Source organism: Danio rerio, chromosome 15 (assembly GCF_049306965.1).
Source record: "Danio rerio strain Tuebingen ecotype United States chromosome 15, GRCz12tu, whole genome shotgun sequence".
Lineage (NCBI taxonomy): Eukaryota > Metazoa > Chordata > Actinopteri > Cypriniformes > Danionidae > Danio > Danio rerio.
In genome coordinates, this window is record NC_133190.1 from 36,380,099 (window position 1) to 36,407,447 (window position 27,349).

Below are 27,349 nucleotides of genomic sequence, written 5' to 3' on the forward strand. Positions count from 1 at the left end.
ATGTTCAGTTCAATGATCCAGTGAGCAAATACATTCAGTGCAAACAATGAGCAATCAGCATACAGGGCTCGAAATGAACCTTTTTGCTTGGTAAAAATGTAGGCGCACCAGCCAAAATTTAGGCACACCCACCAAAATTATGAGCACCGTTACTACATGTTTTATATTAATAGATTTATTGCATTTGAAATCAACACTAGTTAAAAATTAACAAAAAGAAATGAATCTGTATGCGCCCACTGGCCCTTTTCACGGGTGGTGTCTGATACTGTACAGATGATATTGACATATAACTTATTATTTGCATATGTCATCTTTAGAGCAATAACAGTCTTCGTATGAGCTGCAATATTAATCTCAGTGAACGCAAGATGACAGTGAATGCAATGTCAGTTGCACGACTGACGATAACATAAAGGATTAAATAATGTTAGAATATCTCTTGCTTAAAATGTGTAGCCGTGGCAAACACTGTTACCTCAAAACTCTGTTCCATGGGCTTTACGGTGAATGGTTTTAGTCATTTCATAGCGGACTCACTGGAAGTCTTATCCACTCTTCAAAAAGTGTAAATGGGGGATTAACATTTACCACATGACCACATTATTTGTAACTTTAGGTGGTTTCTAAAACAAAATCAGTCAGTGTTATTTTTCATTCTCTCGTATCCAGACCTTTATGTTTTGATTGTCAGGATGATGTTAGGCCTATAGTAATAATAATATTTATACAATATAGTTATAATGATATTTATACATTCAATTCAATTCAGCTTTATTTGTATAGCGCGTTTACAATGTAGATTGTGTCAAAGCAGCTTCACATAAATGGTCATAGTAACTGGATCAGGGTAGTTCAGTTTTTAGTGTTTAAGTTCAGTTCAGTTTAGGTCAGTTCAGTGTGGTTTACATGATCAAACTAGTGTCCAACTTACTAAGCAAAACTAATACTAATATTGTTTTAAAAATGGCTTTGTAGTTTGGGCCCAAATAAACATTTGTTGCCATTTTTAATTGTGTAAGTTCATTTGATTGAATATATAAAATCGGTAGATATTATTGATGCATTTATTGGGTAAAATTGCTACTTTTACTGTCATTCAATGTGTTTTTGGTCATTATCAATGCACTGTCACTTTAATTGCGTGTGAGCAGCGCGGCAAAAATAGACTGAATTTCTCCTAAATACGCGCATGGAGTGAACATTTTACAGTGAAAACTGGTCACACGGCAACAATTTATGCACACCAAATATATTTTAAGGTCGCATAAATAAAATTTCAGGCGCATATGCGACAAAAATGATCGCCATTTCGAGCCCTGGTATATAAAAACCCTAAACTAATGTATAGAAACCCAGCAATTCAACTGAAATTTGTATAGCACTTTTCACAATAATTATTGTTCCAAAGCAGCTTTACAAAAGCTGAGCTTAATTTTTTTTTCTTCAGTATACTCCATGGAAACTTCTGGTGCTGCTAACAACATTGTCTAGGGTTTGAGATACAGGAAAGCTTTTCTGTTGAAGGAAAGGACTTCTTTATTGTGTTGTAAATTGGATTCCACAGCGAAGGTTACTAGTGAAGAGTTGAAAACTATGGAGACACTGCTCACCCCATCTTGCCCTGCTCCGTCAGATCTCCATCGCTGCTCAGGATTGCCGTCAACATCCGCAGAGTTGAGTTTCCAGATTTACTCTGGTTGTTCTTCACACCGAGCAGCCAGCGTACCATCAGTTTCAGACCCTGAATCTGAGACACACAGAGACAGAAGTTTAGTGAATACATACTTTACTCTCTACTATCATCTCTTGCCAATTCAGGTGCCATTTACTTGCAATGTAAAGGCGAAAAAAAAAACTAACCATATTATATGGGAATCAATGCAACACAGGCTGAAATGTGCATCACTGTCGTACTTTCTTCAACAGAAAGGAATAATGCATGGCACAAGACAAATCTTAGCTGAAGTTTTGATTTATTTACAGAGTGTCTCACCTTGGCTGATGTTTCAGGAGAGACTTCGTCATCTGGGACCCACAGCTTGGTGGTTTTCTTGCCAGGAATCTTTGCAGCAAACAGAAAATCTAGATCAGTATCAGATGCCTCAAAACCCGAGAGTGAGGAGAATCCTTTACTGCTTGGTCTGAAAGTTTGCTAACAAGGTTATGCCTAAAAATAAACACTACTTGTTATAGAGCGGAGAAGACAAATGATATGCCACCCCTATGTGTATTAAAGCGCACAGATTGTTTTAAACCACTGCATAATGAAATATAACTGTGCCCACAAGGTCAATCGAATGAGATCAGTAAACAAGATCTCGTCTTTTTCACCCATTTGCTTTTGTATTTCACAGGGTTGATTTAAGCCTTAAGCAAGCACATCCCCATGAAATCGCATTGATTCAATAAGTCTAAATTAGTTCATGCTACAGGCAAATAAATACACAACACATGCATTTTTAATGCTGTCCTCTCAACTGGCTAGGATAAACATTATTAGCAGGGCCTTCACAATCCTGTAATTTTAGCTAATAATTTATTGATACAGAAATAATTGTGCTTAATGATTTCTAACATCTAACGTTTTTTCTCCAAAGCTAGCAGAGCGAACTTCACACAGGCCTTGAGAGCAAGTCATTTATTCTCAATTTAGAATAAAATAAATACATTTCCTTTAAAACTTAATAAACAACTGGTAAATATTGGAAATGTAATATTTTTTATTATCAATAAATATTGAATTATTCTTGAATTGCAATATACTAAAAGATTATACTTAATACAGATTATATGCAGGAATCAGAGAGTGAAATTCAAAACCATTTTTAAGACTCTTTCTATACATTTTAAGACCTTATAACTACTTTAGGTTTCAACCGAAAACACTGGCAAGATTTTATCTTACAATATATTTACTAAATATTAATGTAAGAAATTAATCCAAAGCTAAAACATTATTCATAAACTGAGTAAAAATCTATTAAATCTAACTAATTCAGTAGATTGGTGCCTATAGTACTGCAGAAACAATGGTGTTGCCTTAATTACTGCAGTAAACAAAGCAGAATGATGTCAAATCTAGTAGGATTTAATTCATTTTATAAACAACACAGCATCCTGATATTCGCAGATTTAATTCAGGCAAACTTTAGCACACAACCATACATTGCATAATCAAAAATGATATGATATGCATTTTTATGCAGTGCATCACATTGATTGCTGTATCCTCTCATCAAAATTCAGATTATAATGCAGAACAGTAATGAGCAATATTATAACTTACCCGGTCGTTCATTAGCAGGTCTTTAACGATGAAATTGGCCACTAAAGATTTGAGCGGAGCAGCAAACTGTTCTGGGGCCAGCATGGCCAGGTGTCCCAGTGTCGTTAAAGGCGTGATGAGCTGCTCCATGTTGTCTGTGTCTAGACCCTTATGCAGAGGCTGCAGCACATAGAAAGCAATTGGTTAAAAGCAATTCAGATAAAACGTTAAAGAAATGAAGTGAAAAAATGAAGACTTTTAAACATTAAGAGCACTATGAATTCAATTTTAAAACTACATTCCACCATGCTGCTCTCATTAGCAGTTTTATACAGTAAATTATGTTATGACTAAACAAAATACGGCTGCACAATATTGGAAAAAACTGATGTTGCGATATTTTATTTTTCTACGATATAGCAATATGAATACAGTTTGACAAGATAGTTTGATTTGACGGTTTTGAACAGTATTTAGGTACAGAAATGGAAAAATCAGAATGTTAAAACATGCTTTTCTTCAATGGCTTTGTCTCGTTTTTAGTCCAAATATCTAAAAATTATTGGATCAAGTAAAAGTTGTTTTGTTTTCAACTTCAGAAGAATGAAATCAAAAATTAATAGAGCAGGTTATTATCTTGTTTTCACTTTGAAATGTACATACTTGCACTTGGAAACAAAACAACATGTCTAAAAAAAAAAAAAAAAAAAACCTTTTTGTACCAATCATATAAATTCTATATAAATACAGTAATTAAATACAGTTTTGTAGTTTCTGGTCAACTTGAGTTCAGACACAACATTGCAGATAGGGTTGCACAATACATTGTTTCATCATCGATATCACAATGTGCGCATCCGCAATAGTCACATCACAATCAGGGCTCGCAAAATTCTGTAGCCAAGATAAGTTGGTTAGTCATTCAGACTTTAACAAAATAGCATTCATTTTTAAACTATGCGAGTGCACACATCTCGGTGAAAAGTGCATGTTGAAGCTCGCGCAGAACAGATGCAAATGCTTAAGATAGATAGAATACACGTTATAAGTTACTAAAGTTAACATTATCTGTCTGCTTTTTTGCGGTTATTAAACAGCATCAGTAAACAATTGTCAGTCAGTTTGTAAAAGGAAATGTCCAGGTTTTTTTTTTTTGACTTGCGCTTAAAGGTATAGTTAAAAGGGCAGATACACAAAAATGAAAAGTGAACCTACTGTTTACGCCTTTCATTTGTTTCTACTCTGTAACCTATTTCAATGTGTTTATAGCTACAATGTTCACTTAACATACTTTTGGATATTTAAAAAATATATTAAATAAAAACTTTAAAAAGTAAAATAGTGCAATTTTGATTATTTAAAAATTAATATATAGCCTACAACAAATGTCATTGTGTTTTTTTATTTATTTAGTAAATGTATGTTTTTGTTTTTATTTAATGAATAATGCATTTTCTATTTGGGCTGCTTAAATTTATATTCCGCCTACCAAAAAACTGAAGAGTGGATGTGCAATGTTGAGTCTGAATTATTGTTGACCCAGAGCCCCAGAATTGTATTTAATTGCTTTATTTACATGAAATATATATGATTTATGCAAACAAAAATGTTTCCCTTCTTAGAATCGGTCCAAATATCTACATTTCAAAGTGAAAACAAGATTATTTTACTTAGCCGACTGGCAAATAATTTAGCTTGTTTTTATTTATTTCTCCTAAAGTTGAAAACAAAACAATATTTTTACTTGATCTGAGAATTTTTAGATATTTTGACAAAAAAAAAAAAAAAAACGAGATACAGACAAGTAAGAAAATCATTTTTTTACATTGCAATTAATGAATTTCTGTTCTTGCACACTGTTAGACTCCCCAGAAAACGATCAAACAGTGCTATTCAAACCATCTTGTAAAATTGAATTCATATTAAAAAATAAAATATCGCAATATCTGATTTTTCCAATATCGTGCAGCCCTAATTGCGTATCTTGTGATGTGACTATTGTAAATGTGCACATTGCAATATCGATGCTGAAATGATTTATCATGCAGCCCTAAAACAAAAGAATGAATGATACAACTATCAGTAAGTATTAGATGTCATTAAGAGTATTGGAGTTAATGTTAAATTGACATAAATAATTTTTTTTTAAAGTCTTAGATGTATTAAGAACACAGTACTTAGTCTGAAGAAAGAATATAATCTGGATAAATCCTATTTTTATAGATCCATTCAATTACGTAGCCACTTTGAAGTTGGAGTAAAGCTGTAATTTCAAAACTTTAGAAAGAATTTAAATCAAATAAACCCCATACAGCGGAATATGTTAAAGAAAAATGGGGAAAGGAAATGAATGGTTGGACATATGTAGACTTGCATAAAAATGTCCTAACTCACATATGTGGAGAGAATTTTGATGGAAATATCTAATAAGATTTTTCATCACACTAAAACAAAGAGCAAACGCCACAGGAAAGGACACTAAGTGCTGGAGACAATGTGGGTCTTAAGAACCTAATCACTGGCACATTTATTGTGAATGTCCAGTACTTAATATTACACTACACTTTCAATTAATGGTTATTAATTTTGAAAGCTCTGTTATCCAAATAAGCAAATCTAAAAAAATACTTACTTGATATTTCAATAATTGCAGCCAAAAAGTAAGAGGCAGGTTACTACCCGAATCCCCAACAACACAAAAATGGCTAGAAATATAGTATATGATGTTTATGTGATGGAAAAAAAAATTACATTTTCCTTTGACTCCAAACTAATGTATTTAGAAAATCTGGTCCAAGTGGACTGAATACATTAGATTGCTCCATCAAATCTTCATAGAAATATAAAAATATTACTATCTAATTCTCATCCACAAAACAAACATTTTTCAATTTACGACTCACTGCACTCCCCTCTCTTAATCCTTTATTTAGGTTAGGAATTAAAAGCTGATAATAACTAAACTAAAGTGGACCTCTCTTGACTTATGTATATTAAGTTATTGATATTATTTATGTTAACATTTTATTGTTACTGCTATTTTCATATATTTTATTTCATGAAACTTTTGCTTTGTGTTGTGTTTTGTTGCTTATAGTTTGTTGTATAGTTTGTTTAGCAATGGGAAATGTGCACACTCTTAAGTTAAAGCATTGTACAGTATATATTGCTACTATAAAAAAAGAACACAGTACTCAGTGATTAATAAAATGTGATTTTGAAAAGGTAAAATTTTTTAATACCCAGAGAAAATCCTGCAGAGGCTCATCAAAATCCAGACATTTATAATTTCACCCTTGACAATCTTACCTCAAATATCTGTGCAAAGTGTGTGTCTCTGTTGGAAAACATGGCGTGGATGCAATGGATGGCATACTTGGCCTGGCGAGGAGGGCCCTTTTTTGCTTTGTGCTGCAGTACTGGTAACAGGACTCTAGGGGGCAAAAGAAAATAAAACATGCAGAATTTAACGCCACCGTCCACTTTATGTATGCCTGCACAGCACACTATGAATAGGTTTTCAATAAAAGTGGCATAGCATCTCAGGATTCATAAACTGAGAAACAGTCTTCAATAATGCAGCATGCTGGAACAGTGAATCCCAGATTGTGCTCTTCTGGCCCGTGATACAATCTGAAACGTACGATTTGATGTGTGGGAAGCTGTCCTCCAGTTTGTTGCCAGTGTTTTTGAAGATCTGCAGCGCCGCCTCTGCAACCTTCTCATCGTCCATTTTTAGGCAGCCCAGCAAAGACTCGAAGGTTTCAGCAGAGTGGAATGACACGGGGTGAGTGAAGGATAGGACCTGAGGGGTGTAAGAGAGATACTTCAATAAAGCTATGAACACAAAAATCCTACAAACTGAGCTATATTGTCTGCTTACATGCAACTGGGCTAAAGAAATGCACTAACAACAAATAATGGCCTTAAAGAGAGCGAGGCTTTCAAAATGCAGAAGTGGTGTAAACATCACTTTAATATCATTCGGTTAAGTTTAATGTAAGCAATTAAAAGCATATTAGGCATCAAACAACATTGGCATATTAGGCATCAAACAACATTGCCATCTCTTTTAGACTAAAACACCTAAGTGTCGTAGGCTTCAGTTCATGGCAGCAGGTAAACACTGTGACAAGGCTTCCCTGCTACAGTCTATGTAATCTGGTGAGCGTTAAAACAATGCAGTCATTTAAAGCACACCCTCGTGCTGTCTGTAATATTGTTGTCACGGTACTGAAGTTTTAAAAACATCCATTTCCCGCTGAGTGCGCTGATGAACAGCGCTGTTTTGCCGTAGTATTCACCAGTGCTCAACAGAAATGACAGTGATTAGCCTTGAAGGTAATCAGTTCACCTCTTCTCACCAAGTGCAAACACAGATACAGAGACATTGGAACATTAAAGCCGTGAAGATCAGTTGATTCATCAGCGTGTCACTCGTCTGTGCTTGCGCCCGGTTAACATCGGTGAAGTGCGGTGAACTGATGACCTTCACGGCCAATCACAGTCATTTCTGTTGAGCACTTGAACACAATGGCAAATCAGCGGTGTTTAAGAATGCCATCAACAGCACTTAAATGTTGACGGGGAATTTTTTTTTTTTTAACTGAAATTTTATATCTTTACAAGTCTAATATAGTGAAAGAATCAGTTCATTAAATTGAATTTGATGAATGGCATCTAAAATGTTTGTTTGGAAAGAAAACGTTAGCTAACTAGCGCCATTTCCCTCAACTTAGCTGAAAATGAGGTCCAATTTCCCTTTTTATTTTCACTATTCATTCAGAACGGACCTTTGATTTACGGTGGTGAAATTATAAATTTGTGTCGATTTCTCTTCACTGATAAGATATACAGCCAGGTACACAACATTCCTGTAAGACTCGGGCATTACTTCCGGGTTTCTTCCCACCGCAGCCTCGATTTTGCTGTTTAAACTGGCGGCTGCGTGAAATCAGTCTGTTGACTCCCATGGAAATGTTTTCCTACTACGCAAGTCAATGGGTTCCATCAACCGGTTTTCAATAGAAGAAAGAAACTTATAATGGTTTAAAACCACACGAAAGAGCAAATGGTAAGGTAATTTTAATAAACTATCCCTTTAAACTAGCAAAGTCAAGATGTAAGGTTTATTTACCTTCAGCAGCTCCAGGCCGGCTCTGATGGCTTGCTCAGTTGGGACTCCCTCATCTTCATCATCAGCAGTTCCTTCTATAGATTTGTTTACCTGTTTGATAAGTGCACTGTAGAAAGAGTGAAAGGAGTGAGACCTTGTGCACAAGATAGTACATTTATTGTCAGTATTTACTATAATGTTAACCTGATAGACTCTGTATCGATGTGAACAGGTGCTATCCTCTCCAATAAGAACTTCACCATCTCTAAGAAAGGGTTGCTGGGCTGTTTGGGGCTTCCCAGTTTTTTGGTGATCTCTTTCTGTGGAGGTGCAAACGGAGCCACAAACTGAGTCAACTTACACTCTGAAGATAATTTAACTTGTGAAGTGAAGCGATGTGCTTCTTACCACGCAGACTTCTGCCTGTTTACATGAGCAGGACGGGCTTACAAGAGTCTCCAGCTGCTTTCTGATCTTCTCGTCTTCTTCAAGAACCTGAGCAAGCTTCTTCACGAAGTCCTGCGTCTTGCCAGGGTCTGGCAGGTTTCCTTTAACACAGAAATGGAGATTGAGAGATTTTCCCTCTCGGCGAAGGCTGCTGTTTGACAGATTAATCTAGCAGCACAAACACGACTTACTTGTGATAACCATGACCTTTGAGAACACGGCCTTGTTGTAAGAGTCAGACTGGGGGAATAAAGAAGAAAAACTATTCAAGTTCAAACAGGAGTACAGCATGTAATATACAGGAATCAGAAAAGTTTGAGCAAAACCAAACAATTTAGAGTAAAACCAACTTTTGGCTGTTTTACAAGATCCAGGAGATCTTTGACGTGGTGTCTCAGCATGTTCTGACACTTCCACATTTCATTCAGAGCTCTGTGGGAGAGATGGACCACAACCACCACAATCAACATTCCATGTCTCAAAATACATCTTTATAGCTCCAGTAAACACCCTTCAGACTCATAAGCGCCTTATAAAATCATTTTTTACCATTTAAAACAACTACTTTTCCTGAATAACATGATAGATTTCCAAGTAAAACAATTAGAGGTGTCATGGTACACATATTATTCATGCAGGACAGTTTTAAGATAAGACTTTTGGTTCCTCAGGTGCAGAACTTAATTTAAAACTAGATTTAATCACTGTTTGAACAAACCAATGTTGTTTAGGGATGCACAGAAGTTTCAGCAACAGAAAATTTACAAAAAAAAAAAAAATAGGTTTTCAGCTAAAAGACATAGAACTAAAGAAATAAAGAGCTGAAAAAAGGCAGTTTCTTTCAGCAGTTCAGTGCATTGGCTTCACTTTCCCTTCAGCCAAAGACACTGAGAAGTGGCTTTCAGACTGGATACAGAAAGTACTGCGCTATGAAACCTATTCATTTCAATGACTTAAGCAAGGCAAGGGATGTTTGTTTTTGCGCTATAAAGTTTTGGATTTAGTTTGCCCTGAATACGCAAAACCTTTATTTAAATACTGCATGATGTGGTTACTTGTGTTTTATTTGACCAATATCTACATTTGTTTAATTATCTAAAACATTAATACAAGACAAAGAGGCAAAAAAAAAAAAAAAAAAAAAAAAAATTCATTAAGGGGGTAAACACTTTCACACTTTATCTATGGATGGCAAGGCAACCCTGGTAAAATAATGCCTTGACTCATTTATGGTCAATAAATTGTAAACATTATCTGGTTATTTTATTGGCTTTTCTAAAATCATTATAAATTAAGTAATTAAGCTTAATATAAAAACTATTACAAAATTATGTTATATTATTTAATAAAAAAAATCAATTATTAAAAGCCATTTAGGGTTATGGTTTGCAGCCAACTGCATTAAGAATTTATTTTATCCATTTTGATGTCCATCCCTAAACTTGATTCTTAAATTCCAAGATCAATTGTTATTTTGCACTGTTTAGGTTGTTATGCAAATAAAATTTCACTAGACACTGCTTAGCACACCTTCCAAAGAGTAACTGCGAAAAAACATCAACTTTGAGATCTGTTTCTATCAACAAAAAACAAAGTCTGATAGTTCAAATTGTGTCAAAATTAAAAAGAAAGTTTTGTGTGTATAACTTCACTGAGCCATTGCAAAAACATACCCAAACCAAGAATACAATTACACACAAATAATATATTTGTGTACTATCAATCCCCTAGAAACAATACACAAGTTGTGACTTTTGGGTGATGTTGCATGATTCGAAATCAGCTTCTTTCTGCAAAAGTGAATGTTTTAAATTAAATCAAACTTAAATTTATTCAAACAATAATTACTGCACCTACTTGACAGCATTTCCATCCAATGTGGCATACAAGTAATACAGACACTTCATTCGCTCTGTAGTCTCTAAATTGTGAGGCACAAGATACTGGGCGAAGATCCTCTCCACAAGTAACCTAGCAGCAGGAAAAAAAAATAAATACAATTTGATATTTTACATTTTAAAAGTGATTTAAATTCATTCAAGATTTCACACTGTTTTCTTTTACATGTCATTACCCAAATTTAAAAGAGCTTAGCTAGCATTCCAGTCATTTAAAAATCGCATATTGATGAGCCTACCATAACACGAAATTTCATTTGCTCACAGTTGTCATCACATGCTTTAATGATGTAATAACTTTATGAACCAACTCATTAGGCGAGGAGTTCAAACTGGCAAGGGAACAAGCTGAATGCAACGTTATAAAACCTTGAAAATAAAAGGCACGAAAACACCAAAAGAGCACAGAAATGAGTAGAAGACGGGGTAAGGAATCATATTTCAGACAATGACCACAAATGAACTCTGCATGTGTATTTAAATTTCAAGTGAAAATGTCGTGAGCCACAAACTACAGCCATTCCTGCATTTCATCCTGTGCCTTTGGTTTTAGGACCAGTTATGGAGAGAATCTGAGGACACAGTCTATTTGAAGCTTCTATATAATAAAACATGACATTACAATGCATTCATTACCCCCTCAATGACAGGACCAGCGCTATAAAATATAAACAGCTTAGATACCAGTGTCACGTCTCCTACCACTACTGCGGTGTTTAATTTTAACACACCTTGCAAGAGTGTATAAATTTGGATTGCTTCAGTACAGTGACTTACGTTATTGAGTTGTGTCCACACAGTTCAACAGATTATATTTATTTAGAACATAAAAAGTTACAAACTATTTTTCAAACAAATCATGTTTTTAGTAATTTCTATTGAATTTTCACACAAAAATAAATCAAATAACCGTTTTTAACAATGATAAGATTTTTGAGCACTAAATTGTGAAGGATAATGTGACAATTATTTGCACAGTACTTTCATCAAATAAATACAGCTTTGGGGAGCAATAGACTAAAATAAATCATAAATTATGTACATTTATTTGTCAAAAACATCATTATTAAATACAAATATTTTACACATTAAAACATAATTACAAACAGGGTTACCACTCCAAGCCAAATTTCCTGACCATCACTGACTAAAAAGCTGAATTTCCACGATGCTGACTTCTTTTAAGTGACCCATGTCTTTTTTCCGTGTATGTTTTTGAAGTGAATTATGAGATCTTGAAGTTGAACAAAGATGTGTAAATGTGTGTATACAGGGTGTGTATACAGTGAAATGTAAGACTTTAAGACAAGAAGAACATTATGAGAGAAATTTAAGACTCATAAAGGGTTAAATGGTAACGCCCCATTCACACGGGGCTTCAGCGTCAACGCTTGACTGAAGGCGTGTCTAAAGTTTGGGCTGACGCGATCGTCATAGCAGCGTCAGCCAATGAAATTTAGTCAGCAATAGGCCAGTTCGGCAACGCCTGACGTCACCCATTCAAAGTGAATGGGAAGCGTTGATGCTGACGCCCCGTGTGAATGGGCCGTAAGAGAATGACCCAAATGGAAAAGATTTTTATTTGCCCTATCAAAACAAATATTGTAATTTAATAATATAATAATACTTTAATAATAAACCATTCAAATATTTTAGATATTTCTTAGCAATACTTTCAATAGTGTGTAAAAAAAAAAAAAAGGCAAGCTCTACTTGCATTCACACTTTTTTTCCTCCAACATAAACTTTCTTTAAAATAAAAATGAACAAATATTTTTAAGTTTTAAAAATTTAATCTATGCACAACAGTCTGTCGCTCGGTGTCCTCAGCAGTAAATACACAGAGCACTTATATAATTGAAATAATTGAACCATTATGATAAATAGGAGTTAAAAATGACCTTTATAAATAAAACGTTTAAAGTTTTGAGATGGATTGTTGGTGATTGTATGGGTTTTGGCCAGATTTGGTAGCAATACATGAACAAGGGAAAATTAAGACCTGTTTAAAAAAAAAAAAGATTTACGACCTACAGCACAATATTTCAGTAGATTTAAGACATTAAGGCCTAAAATTTCGATTGAGATTTAAGACATTTTAAGAACCCGCAGACACCTTGGTATAGTTTCATAGCAAAACAACACAAGAAATGTCATATATATTGCCATAAATGGAGTCACCCTCAAGTCATATTAGGCTGCAAAAATCATGAAAATTTTGCACAAAATCTAGAAAAGTTTTGTTGAGGACAGAGCAGACAGAAAAACAGGCACATGCAGAATTTTCACAGGTTCAGCTTGGTTACATTTGATTGTTTGTTGCCAGGCGGGAAATGGAATAAAACATCAATAAAAATAGCCTAACCATAACAACAGGCAAAACACGTGGAGCAACATGATAAAAATATAATAATAAATAGGAAGTGAGTAAAGTCCCCTGATATTCCATGTCTGGAAAAGACCTTTTAAAATGACATGATATTCCAGAAAATTCCATAACCGTGGGATCTCTGTATACGAGTAAACATAATAGAAAAAATATATAATAATAATCTTATAATACATCATATTATTGTAAAATGTAACATTTAAAAAATTAAATAAAAATACTACGTCAAGCCTAAATGCAAGCAGATAGTAAAAATAACTACGAAAAAGAAATGATTCTACAACAGTGAGTATATCCAAATACAAAATCCATCCAATACAATGTGCTCACACACAATGTGTAAACTACAGCTTTATAACGCATTACATAAACAGTCTACAAGTAATACGTTTCCAAATCTGCATTAGCAAGCGTCTGTCTGGTGATGACATCACTGTTTTGTCTTTACGATTGGCCCCGTGTCTTGAGGGAGCTCTGCAGAATCACTCAACCCAGGTTCAGCCGAGGATTTTCACAGTTCTCTTGTTTTCAGCCAAAGCGCACAGGCTCTCGATGGTCATTTTTCAATGTTTTATTTGAAAAACATGCCCACTGGCTGTCAATACATCAGAAAGCCGCCTCAAGCCTTATAAACATGACTGGATTTTTAATATGGTAGGGCAGACAACTGAATCAGTAGCACTGCAGAACTTTCTCTGTAAACAGCAGCATCTCAAATCCTCTGTCGACCAGTAGTCTTTAAAATCCAACAGCTTGAGAATGAGCTTATAAAATCCAATTACCCAACAGAGCTCCAGAATACAGGAGATTCTATTTTATAGCAAACTCTCTTAGGGTTTACAGCACATTCAAAGCCTGTCAGACACCAGCGCTTTTTCTATAGCATCTTAAGCCTATTAAATAAGAAAACATTTTTGAAACCAACTTCAGACAATTGTCAGTGTCTTGGTTGCATACAAAATTCTATGAATCTTGCTTGCATTCAGGGCATTTTTAGACAGCCATTCAAGTGTAATTTCAGCAACTGAAGCAGGTTTTTAATATTTGATGCTAAAAGCCTGAGGCCTTCAAGACACTGGTCTGATTTACCAGGACACTTATTCAGTGATATTAGGGACAGTTTATGAATTTTAATTCCAAAAAAACGACACCACCCCTTCTTTCACCTGTAAGACTTCGCAATTTAAATAAGCATAAAAAACATAAGTCAAATTTGGTCAAATATTTAAAGCAAAGCGTGTTTTAAATTCCAGTGTTTTATTTAATAACATTTACAGATGGTTAACCACACACTGGGGATGGCAAAATTATAATCTCTCCTGTTAAATTAATTATTTAGAAATTATTTCCCAAGTGATGTTTAACAGAGAACAGATCTTTTTAGTATTATGTTATTTCTTCTAGAGAAAGTCTTATTTCTTTTAATTTGGCTGAAGAAAAAATCAGTTTTGAATTGTTTTAAGGTCAATCTTAGCCCCATAGGAAATGTTTTTATTTGTAACAGAACAAACCACTGTTGTTCAACAACTTTTTAAATTCATGTAACTTTCAGACTTAACCTAGTTTAGCCTTTAAATTGCACTTCAAGCTAAAAAATTACTAGTATTTTGCAAAATAACTGTCAAAATAATGTACGGCCATCGTGGCAAAGACAAAAATAACTAGTTTTTAAAACAAGGGCTGCACATATATCGCTTCAGCACTGCATTGATATCCCAATGTGCACAAATAGTTGGGATTATAATAAACCAGAAACCACATTTCAGCAGACATGATTTGAGGAGTCATTTTGAATTTTGACCATAATCTATTAATGAGAAAGATTTTTAGGTTAAATGTGTTTTAAAGATTTAAAGGAAATTTAAAGAATTGTGTTGAATTATTTTTTTTAAATTAAGAGTAAACAGTATTCTTTTTAGATTTGATGATTAAACTTTGCGTACCACTATATTGTTAGATATTACCGAAAACCATAAAGCACAGTTCAGTTCGGTTCAGGGCTCGAAATTAACCTTTTTGCTTGGTAGCACCGGTGCTCCTAACTTAAACAATTTAGGCGCATCACCAATAATAAGCCCCGTTACTACAAGTTTTATACAAACATATTTATTGCATTTGAAATCATCAACAGTAATCAAACTAACAAGCAAAATATATATATATGCATGCGTGAGGAAAATATGTCTCAACGAAATCCCGTTATCACAAGAAAATAGATTTTTATAACATAACTGAGTGACCAAAGCATACACGGAGCGCTCTCCGGCCCTGCACACGTTGCTTGACATTAATGAATCTGTTAATGATATAACTGTGCTGTTTCTCACGGGTGCTGTCTGATATTGCATCAATGTTTTTGACATACACTGTACCTTATTATATGCATACGTCATGTTAATAGCAATACCGGTCTTTTCATGAGTAGCGATGTTAGTTTACTCAGTGAAAGCCCATTTGCGATGGTGTACGTGTTGTTAACTTTTACATATAGCTGCCACTTGCACGGCGGACAGCATCTGGTGATTATAAAAAGGATTAAACAGAAGCTCTCGTGCTAGATGTGGCAAACAGTTATCTGAAAATTCCATCCCACAGACTTTTCATAGGGCACTTGAAGCCAATGGAAGACTTTTATCCACTCTTCTAAAAGTGTAGATGGTGGATTAACATTCAGCACATGATCACAAGTAAAATGTGTCATTATTTGTAACTTTAGATGCCATGGTTTCTAAAACAAAATCTGTCAGTGTTATCTTCATTCTCATCTTCAGCACTTTACAATTTTTCGCGGTAGTAGCTCTCTCTGTCATTTCAAGCGAGAAGGCATTGACAGTGATTGACAGCTGATATTTCAGTGCTAGAGCAGTGGGCCAATAAGAAGAGCGCGAAGACGGGGCAAGCATTATGGACTTGGCTTTGTTTACTGCAGCAAGGTGACATGACAACTGTTTTAAACCATTACTGAGCACTGCGCTTCACGTTTCAAGTGCAGAGATGCATTCTGCGTGAATGTCTCCCAAATCTGTGCATGTGGTGAACATTTTGCAGTAAAAACTGGTCGCACACAACAATTTTATGCATCGCACAAATGCTCCCAAATATATTTTGAGGTTGCATAGATAAAATTTCAGGCGCATATGTGACCAAAATGGTCGCAATTTCGAGCCCTGTAGTTTATATCTTTGTTTTGTTATTTTCAACTGTGCTTTATTTTATTTTATTTTACCTTTTTTAAAGTTTTTTGATGTTTTATTCAGATGCACCCTCCTACAAAATCCTACCAATCAATGTAAAATAATGAATTTTCCAAACAGTTACTTAAGTCGTATTGTGTAAATATATTCATATCTCAAAGTATATCGCAGAAATACAAAATATCGAAATGTCAGTATTTTTCAATAACGTGCAGCCTTAAAACTATTCACTTTGTTAAACAGCACTTGTGAAATATTCTTTTTTAAATAATCAAAAATTCAAATAAGTTTTGCCTTCAACTGTAAACAAATAAACCATCAAAAAACTTTAACAAAGGCAAATCCCTCTTTGTTCCACTTAATTGCAAAATACTAAATGAAAGCTGATCTTACCCCTGACTAGACCCCAAATTTTTAATTAGTCTAAATACTGAACTCTTTATTGGTTACTTCACATTTTAGCAATCATAAAATCAATAAAAATACAATTAAGCTTTTACAAACTCAATAAAATAATTTCCCCCCTAAAAAATTCAGTTTTACTCGTGCTGAAATCAAAACATGTTTAAAAGATATTGTCTTTTTTTTAACTTATTGGTGGGATGTAACGTGAGCCGATTAAAAATAGTTAGAGATATGTGATGATTCGGTAGAAACGTTAAACGAGTCGAAAAAATTTTTTGAACTGAGAGGAGCGCTGTGTTTACAGGCAATAATCTGCACATCAACAGCAAGCAAGAGGTGGGGCGGCACAGTAAAATTACAGCGGTGAAGTGTGCCAGACAAAACACAAACTGTGTCCAAATGCTGCAAAAAGACATTTACTTGCACTAACAGAACAAAGAATCACACACACATAAACCATCAACACATTGAAAAACTACTGTCACAGACATCTATATGCAACAAAACAAATAATAAGCCAAACCATGCAGAGCAGATTTACAGCTCCGCTTGCTCCGACGAGTGCTACGGAGATCACATGTATAGTGAAATAGTTAAGTCTCCATGATATGAATCTGAAGTGAATTGTATGACTTTTAAAGCAGCTCTGGAGCTGAAGTTCATATATTCATGTTAGGGCTGCTCGATTATGGGAAAAATCATAATCACGATTATTTTGGTCATAATTGTAATCACGATTATTCAAAACGATTATCAGTTGAAGTTAAAATTATTCGTCCTCCTGTGAATTTATTTTTATATATAAGTATTTTCCAAATGACGTTTAACAGAGGTTTTTTTTTATTTTATTTTTACAGTATTTCCTATAATATTTTTTTCTTCTGTAGAAAGGCTTATTTGTTTTATTACAGCTAGAATAAAAGCAGGTTTGAATATTTTGAAACCTATTTTAATAGCTCGATATTATTAGCCCCTTTAAGCAATATATATGTTTTATGGTCTGCAGAAGAAACTACTGTTATACAATGGCTTGTCTATTAACCCTAATTAAGCCTTTGAATGTCACTTTAAGCTGAATACTAGTATCTTAAAAAATGTCTAGTAAAATATAATGTGCTGTCATCATAGCAAAGATAAAATAAATCAGTTATTAGAAATGAGTTAAATCTGTTGTTTAAATTTTACTTTAAGCATCTTCACTGTGTTTTTAATTTTATTATTGATTAATAATAAATCTGACACAAAATGTGCATGTACTTGACCATTAAAGCGCTCACATTAAGATCGCGTTAGATGTGTGTGTGCTCTGCTGTCCGAGGCTAAGCGCGGCACGCGCGTAAACACACACACACACACACACACACACACACACACACACACACACACACACACACACACACACACACACACACACACACACACACACACACACACACACACACACACACACACACACACACACACACACACACACACACACACACACACACACACACACTACCCGTCCGAGGCCAAGCACGGCGTGCGCACACACAACAGCACGTGCTCTTTTGCGCTTTTAAAAACATGAATGATCCGCATCCCGTGCTGCAAAAGTTACGTGCACATGCTTTTAATCATTTTCACGTGGAACTGAGCTTTGCAGAGGCTAAGAGTTTTCACACATGTACAACTGGAAAGGGGGCGTTACGTGATGGAATAATCGTTTATCTCGATTAATGGTTTTTCATAATCGTTAAAAGTCAAAATCGAAATCGGATTTTCGATTAATTGCACAGCCCTAATTCATGTCCTCATATAGCGAGACGACAAACACCACGGGAATCACACATGCTTAAGTAAAATTGTAGTAAACAAAACTACATCGTTCATTCTCTCAGATACACAAAACATGCAGACTTCATATTAAAACAGGCTTTTTGCAGTTTAATAGTCAAGGTCAATAGTTCACACTGAGATCTAATTATGTGTACAGCACTACGCTGCCAACTTCGCGGTATTCAGGAAGGAATTTCTATATTAATGACCATATTCCATTATTCAGTCCATGTTTTCTGCACTGGGAAAGATAATAGTGCACAAATACATCCCTCACTCACTCACTACTGACCCAAAATATAAAGCAGCTGAATTTAAAATAAGCAGGGATGTCAATTCACATATTGGGAGGCGTCCACATAAACAGCTCCACTCACCGGTCGTCGATGCTGTTCTGGTAATAAATGTGGAGCAGTTTGTCTTTGATCCAGGAGATCTGCTTGGCTGCCTCTTTGCCAGCCTCTGCCTGTAAGGCGTACTTCTTATAGATCTGAGCCAGGCCCATCATAGCCTCCTTACGGACACGCCACTGCAAGAGAGCACACACAATATTACACTGCAGTAGAAAAATCATACACTTGGAGCCAAAAGTAATAAAACTACTTGGTCAGCAGTCCATTTAAGATTAAAAATATAGGGACGAGCAATAGTGAATTTTCTGCCAATATGCCATAGACCAATATTTTCACATTTGTTTTAATTGCTTTTTAATTTGTTTACTTACTTTATAAGTGTTAATTTACAAGTGTCAGGTTTTTCATGCAAACGAATTACTGATTTATATAGAATTACTAATTACAACAGTAATATATGAGGGATGCACAATTTGTATTTATTTATTTTTTACAGATTTTAGCTGATAACTGATGCCCATAATTTTTTTTTTTTTAAATTCTGAGTTTTCCACAACAGGGTTTGTGTTATAGTTTCTTACCATTAACCAATTCAATCAATGGCACTCACTAGAATGCTTATCAGAAAAACACTGGAGCGTTACAACAAAACTTTGGATTTTTTCAATTATACTGTAATCAATGTCAATGGAGTTACCATATATGATTGCTCACCTAATAAATGGTTGAAATCTGACTCATGAGTCCAATAAATCATCAATTCCTAAACACAGCTACCTTTATATTTTTGTATTTTACTTTAATTTTTATTAGTGTAACAGTATTGCCCCTTAAATAAATCCAAATTTTTATTAGGCTGGCACTAGGACCCAGGGGTCCTTGGTAGCAATATTGTGAAGTATTAAAGGCTGATTTATACTTCTGCGTCGAGTACACACGTATGGTCTGGCGCAACGGTTAGAGACCCCTCGCCAAGGGTGACACGCACCTCTCAAAAAGTGTACAAACTCTGTGATTGGTCTATTTGGTAGTGGTGACGAGCATGGGCAGCGCAGAGAGCAGCGAGCCCGTTGGAGCGAGTGCTTACAAGTGCCAAATACTGTGAAGGAGCTTCATGGTTTCTGCTACATTCATTTTACTATGGCGGAACGCCACACAAAAATGCATCCCACCACGGCTACATTACAGCTTCTCATTCAAAACATTAAGTCATTGTTGTTGTTTTTTTTTAATAGCTGGTTATAATCGAACCAAAACTCATTAAAAGATAAGTGAATTATAACAGCGCAAGCTTTTCTGTAACCATAGTAGTGCTGTGGGTTATTTGCCAGTAAAGGCCAGCAAGCATGACGAAGCTTTCAGTTAAGATGAACACAGTTTCCATAATTATAATTTATTTATAGATAAAGGTCTTTGGTTCTGCATATAATGATTTTATCTTGCTGGAGTTTATTGCGGTTTCACTTTACTTCAGGACAATCACGCAATCGCGACTTCTACTGCACCTACGACATTTCTCCATTTGTCATTGAAATAACGCCATAGGTAGTTGGTAGATTTGTGTAAAAGACCTGCCGCCACAGCTGGAAAAAATCCTAGAGGAAACACTGAGCTTCATAGGGAAACTTTTGTTTTGTGTTTACCTTACGATTAATGTTGTTGCACGTCCGCCAGTGCCTGCCTCTAGTTTTAGCTTCTTGTACATTAAAGATATAATGTAAGAGTGTCTCCTATAAGAGCGTTATAGGAGAGCAACACAAACAGCCCACAGAAGTACAAATGCAAGGCTATACGCAAAGCATGCACTGTGGGTCATGACGATCACTCGACGCAGAAACATATAAACCAGCACCGTTCGTGCTCCACGCAATTTGTGTGATATCCTTCGGCTGTTTAGTGATTTATTATCTCAGTTTACTGTGGTAATTCGAGTTTGCTTGTTGAACTTTGTTGACTTTAAGTAAAATAATGTGATGGTTGTTGCGTGATTTTAAGGGGAGCCTTTGACCGTCTTGTTCGGTTTGTTTTAGTTTAGATGGATTTTGTGCACAATGAAGACCTCCGTTGTTATTAGTACTTCTTGGTCACTGAGTTCAGACTTTAGATTTAAGGATTGTTTTGTTAATTTCTTTGATTTGGCTTACAACCATAGTTTTGGTGTAAAGAGAATAATTGTAAATGTTAATTTATCTTTTTTTTTTTTTTTACTTATTATTGTTACATATTGTTCAAACCATTAAGTAAAAAAAGCTTAAATAGAGAATTGATTCCCACTTCGTCCTTGATCTGTCGCACACATTACATCTGTCTCACCTTAATGTTACAGCATCCCACTTAAACATCCCAAACTTGTAACAACAGTAAAACAATAAAAAGACAATAACCGAGAAAAGTCATATTAATACTAGCCTGTATTACATTTTGCCTCATCATGAAAATGTCAAAAAATGTCATTTTTACAAAGACAACAAAAATGTCAGAACAGCTAAAGCTGGAATATGACTGTATCTGTATAAAACCAAAGCTTATATACGGTAAGCTACAGCAATGAGGTGTAATAAGATGAGATGGAGATTCGCCTGGACTACTGCGGTGTCATTTGTCCAAGAACACAGAGGGGCCTTCAATTAAATTCGCTCCCTGAAAGCGTTCTGAAAAGGCTGAAGAATGGTTATATATGAGTTATAGTCCAATTTGTAACATTCCGTCCCTTCCAGCTTGGGGTGGCTAAAGGAGACTGCTGATTAAATTATAGAGAGAAGAAATGGAGTGTGTCTGGAAAGAAACAAGAAGCTAATGTATTCCAGCTCGGCTCTGCCCTGAATGCGCCGATGTCGAAGTCTCTGGTTCATTTGGGGTACTAATGGGAGAAAAGGCCCTTGGATATTATGCATGGAATAAAATGACTGCAGTGCTAATGAAGAATGTTTAGGAGGCAAAACAGAAGACAAAATTAGCATAAAGAGAGGGTGGTGCTTACCCTCTTATCTAGAGTCCTCTCCCGCACAAAGTTCAGTAGATGATCGTTGACGAGTGAGAGGTCTTTTTTGGAGGCAGTCACAATGGACACGATGACGTCATGCCGAATAGCCTCCTCTGGGTCATGTGACCTTACTTTCAAATACTCTGCAAATGAAAACATGGACAATTTAGGATTAAACACCTGCACCATTTTGTTCAATTATTTAAATGCTACAACTAAATAAGTTAACAAATAAACACACTTAATACAGTGAACTTTTCTGACAAGGTTAAAAAAAAAAATTAAATTTTGTTGAACAATCAATTCAAAACATTTGAAAAACTATTATACACCGTATTGTTAAATACATGAATATTATATACATAATCAGTGCTTCCCACAGTTCTGAAATATACTTGCGGTGGTAGCCAGACTAAAATACACCTTTTACCCACATCACATGATTAGTTAACTATATGCAACAAACAAAACATAACTATATATATATATATATATATATATATATATATATATATATATATATATATATATATATATATATATATATATATATATATAAAATATTATTATTATTTCTAATTAACTGTTATAATCTGTTTCTTTTTTGAATAGGTTAAAGGTAAAATGACTGGTAAACTAAAAAGAAAATCCACTGTTTCTCATACTTCTATGCTAAACAGGAGCTCTGTGCAGCCACTGACAGGTAAAATCTGCTTCTCTCCAACTCTCATTCAAGGTTGCTTTATTGGCATCCCATTTTGTACATTGCCAAAGCATTTTAGATCAATAAAATATGTCATATATTGACATTAAATTAATAAAATATACAGCAAATGAAAAATAAATCACAAAAAAATTAAAGAGCCCATATTATGGGTTTTTGAAAATTCCCCTCCATGTAGTGTGTAACAGCTCTAAGTGAAGTGAAGTATCCAGCTAAGGCTTAAATCTGTAAGAATACAGTGTTTAAAACGGTTGATTCATCTATAAAAGAGTCGACTCATAGTGCTTCAAACGAGTCGCCTTGATACCGAGTCATTAGGTGTTTAACCATGACGTACGAACGAAACCAAGTTATTCACGTGCACGCGCAAACCCGGGAGATTTCAAACCTGAGGCCCCGCCCTCTGACGCAGAAACCCAGACACACACACACCCACAAACACACGCACACAAACATGCCGGTCGATTGAAGTCACACTGCAGATGGATATATTGAGTCTCTACCCAGAGATGAAACCTCAGCATTATAACCAAGCAGTTGGAAACTTCTGGAAACTACAGGCTACAAAGAATACTTCATCTGCGTTTGTTAAAGTAAGGATCAGTAAAGTGTAACTTACTGATGGACGGCAGGATGGATTTTTCTTCCTCCATTTCTCAAATGTAAGTACGTATTGGGCCAGATTTCTGCGGAGCGGGAATAAATTTCCGAATCAATCGCGGGAGCGGTCGGTAACAGGTTTAATTTGGGACGGGAGCGGGCTTTCTAGCAATATCACGGATATTGCTATGCGAATGAGACAGAGCTTTGCCTGCCTGTGTGTCTGCTTGGCGCTTGTGTGTATGTGTTAGTGCGCGCGTATGAGAGAGAGAGAGAGAGAGAGAGAGAGAGAGAGAGAGAGAGAGAGAGAGAGAGAGAGAGAGAGAGAGAGAGAGAGAGAGCGCTCTGTCTGGCTGTCTCTGGACTGCTTAGCTGGGTGATTTTCGGTTATGTTCTCCCCCGCTCTTTAGCGGGATCGGGCGCGGCGGACAGAAAATGGGGCGGTTCGGGCACCGGGACAAGAAATTCTAAATATAAGCGGGAGCGGTCGGGTTCAGGCTCAAACCTGGCGGGTGCGGGCGGAAGCGGGAGCGTTGTTGTCCAGAGGTGTGTGTGTGTTTGTGTGTGTGTGTGTGTGGCAGCTAAAATCCACGCCTACACTATGGAGTGCGTATGAGCTGTGATTACTTTTATATAGCTGATTAGCTATTGGGCATTTCATTCTCTGACTGAAGGCAGTCGACCAATCGTGACAGACTGTCATCGGTCCAATAAGCGCAGATTAGCTTCGCGCTAAGGAGGGGTTTGGGAACAAATGAATCACTGGACGATTCATACAGGAGTCGCTGGGATAATTAGGTAAAAATAAATGCAGATTATAAGACCATGAAAGTGTTTTTTGACTTTGCATGCATATTAGACTGTTGTTGGAGACCCTTACAACCAAGATATGACCCTATTTCATGTATAATATGGGCTCTTTAACAAATCCAGAGAATATCTCAAAGAGTAATAACAAGAATAAAAAGGCAAGATTATTTAATTAAGGCAAATGCAGCCAATTTAGATTTCATCCTCCCTCGTAATTTTATCCTCTCTGAGTATTTAGTAACTATTTTTGTAGTTGTTTAAACTAAAGAATTTATTATTTATTATTTTATTATGTAATGTTTATCTTGCTCTAGCAACTGTGTGCATACAATTAACGACACCTTTAGAAAGTGAGAAAGCAAAAGCTAAATCCCTATTTAGGATACTTTTTTTTGACAGTTCTCGTGCAGTACAAAACGGGTAAAATAGACAAGATTTCCCACTACGCAATCGATCGCGAATGTTTGGTTATAGTGGGCAGATACAAAAAAAAAAAAAGTGTAAAATATGATAATAATACAAAAAAGTGTCACTAAAATAATATAAGTAAATAAGTAAATATACCTGGGTGGCCCGCCTAAGTAAAGCTTATGTGCGAGAAGCACTGATATTATACAAAAATATAATTAATATACACACATTTGTACACTTTTTCTTAAACTGTGGAAATGTATTGCATTTATTCACCATATTCTAGGATTCATTTTTAAGAACAGCAATTGAAAAAATAATAATCAAATGAGCAAAAAAAAAAAAGAAGCGTAGACAATAACACACACTTACATTAATTATACGTCATTTTTAAAATTTCATTTAATAAGCATGTGCATTATCTTCCTTTTATCATATAGAACAGGTATTAAACAAGAGATTTTACATTTAATATAATCAATAAAAAGACAAAAAAGAAATAAAACACTGCAAAATATGCTCACTGAGTTAGGCAGCTAATCAGCGTTTGTGTCTTTCTTTTTATTTATTTATATTACTTGGACATTTATACTCAGCCATCAAATAAAAGTGTAGCCAAAGTTATTACAAGACAGCCTGTACCTGTGAGATCTTTTGCCAAGTCTGGATGGTTCATCAAGCAATGGCTGGCAAACTTCACACATTCCAATCGAACAGGGACATGGATGTCATTAAACCTGAGGAAACACAACAAATTTAATTTCTTAGCTCTCTCCTGCAGTTCAAACATTTATCGGTTTGTGTACAAAAAGAAACAGATAAGGGGACATTGGTGCGTGAGCAGTACCTCCCAAGGTAGCACTGCCAGAGAGGTTTGTTCTGTGAAGCCAGCTCTGAATCCTTTGCACCAAACATCTTGGCCAGGAGCTTCACTACTTGCAGGCGCTCGTCGTTATCATTGCTCTGCAAAACACATGAGGATTTCCCAGTGATAAAACCGCAGAAAATGAGGTCTGTGGCCATTAATTACAACACAAAAAATGAACGAACCCATTAAGCCTTGCAGTCATTATGCTTTGCATAAAAACAACAGAATAAAGGCTTGACGTCAAATACGCTGCATGGAACAAAAAGCTCCTAACAGATGATAACATTCATTCATACACTAATCGTAAACTCAGCCTGCTTTTGTGGAATTGTATACAAGTTTAATAACACGGCCAACACAAAAGAAAGTAATCACCTTTGCTATTTTTTTGAAAAAATGTCAACTGTGCTTTCAGGCCATGCTGGAATAAATCTCTTGAGAAAGAAAATGAAAGAAAGGATCGTGTAGTGAAGTGTAATCATTTTCAAGCAGTGTGTCAGCATCTTTTTGCTTGAAAATGTCACATTCATTTATTAGAAACCATCAACTTTTGTGCAGTACAATCCACTTCTATTAAATCCCAGTTAACAAACTGTTTTTCCATTTTTTAGGAAAGCACACGTGTCAGGTTTGGTAAGCCAATATAAACTTAATTTGGGGGATTTAAAAGTTTTTTTTAAGATGAACCGACAACAAGAAATATCAGAAACAAGCATATAGTTAGTTTGATGGTTTATGATGATAATCATAAACCATTAAAGATGTCCTCAGTAAAGGTCTCATTAGAGGGGTAACATGCATTCCTAAAAGTAGCCAAATATCTAGTCAAAACTAGACCAATACTGGCCTGACTTTAAAAGAGGACAGAAAGATCTAGTAGTTCACCTTTATGGCCTACTCATGATAATAAATAATGTTATGCTTGTCTATATTTATTTACTTTATACATAAGCATAAATATATAGTTTAATCAAATGTATTGCTGCTATTCAAAGCTAAATTTTCAGCAGTTACTTTAGCCCTCAGTGTTCAGTCAATAATAATGACTTTATTTTGTCTTAAACATGACTATCCACAAACCAACAGCGGAGAGGTTCTGCTTTTCTCCCGTTGAGTTGATTAAAAGCTGTTCCCAATAAATCAGGGTAATTAGGATGCTTTAGAATAGCTTGGACCGATATAAAACTTTCAGTTTTCAAATTTTCACATAGACTCTGACAGTTGGCAAAGAGTATGAATAATTTTGGACAAAAAGCAAAGTTAATGCTAAAATAAACAATGCTTCTCGGTTTTATCATGCATCTAACAATACTTTTCAGTTACAAAACCTGAGAAATAAGTATATAAAGTTCACTGTAAAAAATAAAGATTAACCATTACTGGGCTAGATAATCAGTCAAGAGCAGAGTGATTCCTTTATCCTTTGTTTTTTTGATTAATATTAAAAACACAGACACCAAGAATAAGAAGTTTTTACATCAGAACGCAACACAGATGCAGCACAATGTAAAAAATTGAGGACAACTAAATTTCCCGAAAGTTTACATTCTAAGACATAATTGCTTGTCGAGTTGGACAGGTGACATAATTATTGGTCATAATCATCTTTTAGCCTTGCTATCAAAAACAAGGCTTAATTTGCATGTCATAACTTTCATTTACGTTACATGAGTTCTGGTTATGGAATAGACGTGGGACAATAACCGTTTTCAGGGTATTCCAAAAGTCATGGTTTTAAATCCACCAACTTTTTCTGCTATACCGTCTGTAAGGTATACGCAAGATTTATTTTTTGTTTACATTTTTTTTAGGATAACAGTATCTCCAGCAGAAAATATACCCAAAGATGTCATTTTAAATTGTAAAGAAATCAGTGTTTTTAAAACTAATGAAAACAGCAGAAGTCACTGATTTATTGCAATTATTTAGCCTGACATGTTTACGGTTACAAAATATTTGAAATGTTTCTCAAAATAAAATATATTGTGTTCAAAGGGGAAAAACGTTGTAGTTTTTTTACATAGACATTTAAAAAGAGAATATATTTTAGAGCAGTGATCACAAT

General features: G+C 35.2%; 1 protein-coding gene across 1 annotated transcript in view; it reads right to left on the bottom strand.

Moving 5' to 3' along the window:
- pds5b (PDS5 cohesin associated factor B) overlaps window positions 1-27,349 on the bottom strand; it is a 63,132-nt gene that overhangs the window by 18,129 nt on the left and 17,654 nt on the right. The window contains exons 9-23 of the mRNA XM_688861.9: window positions 25,264-25,379; window positions 25,059-25,153; window positions 21,869-22,014; window positions 18,913-19,064; window positions 10,689-10,802; window positions 9,182-9,263; window positions 9,023-9,071; window positions 8,793-8,932; window positions 8,589-8,704; window positions 8,406-8,511; window positions 6,913-7,073; window positions 6,578-6,701; window positions 3,290-3,448; window positions 1,997-2,065; window positions 1,614-1,750 (exon numbers count right to left, since the gene is read on the bottom strand). Of these exons, the coding sequence (XP_693953.2) occupies window positions 1,614-1,750; window positions 1,997-2,065; window positions 3,290-3,448; window positions 6,578-6,701; window positions 6,913-7,073; window positions 8,406-8,511; window positions 8,589-8,704; window positions 8,793-8,932; window positions 9,023-9,071; window positions 9,182-9,263; window positions 10,689-10,802; window positions 18,913-19,064; window positions 21,869-22,014; window positions 25,059-25,153; window positions 25,264-25,379 (1,766 nt within the window). The remainder of the gene's footprint in view (window positions 1-1,613; window positions 1,751-1,996; window positions 2,066-3,289; window positions 3,449-6,577; window positions 6,702-6,912; window positions 7,074-8,405; window positions 8,512-8,588; window positions 8,705-8,792; window positions 8,933-9,022; window positions 9,072-9,181; window positions 9,264-10,688; window positions 10,803-18,912; window positions 19,065-21,868; window positions 22,015-25,058; window positions 25,154-25,263; window positions 25,380-27,349) is intronic.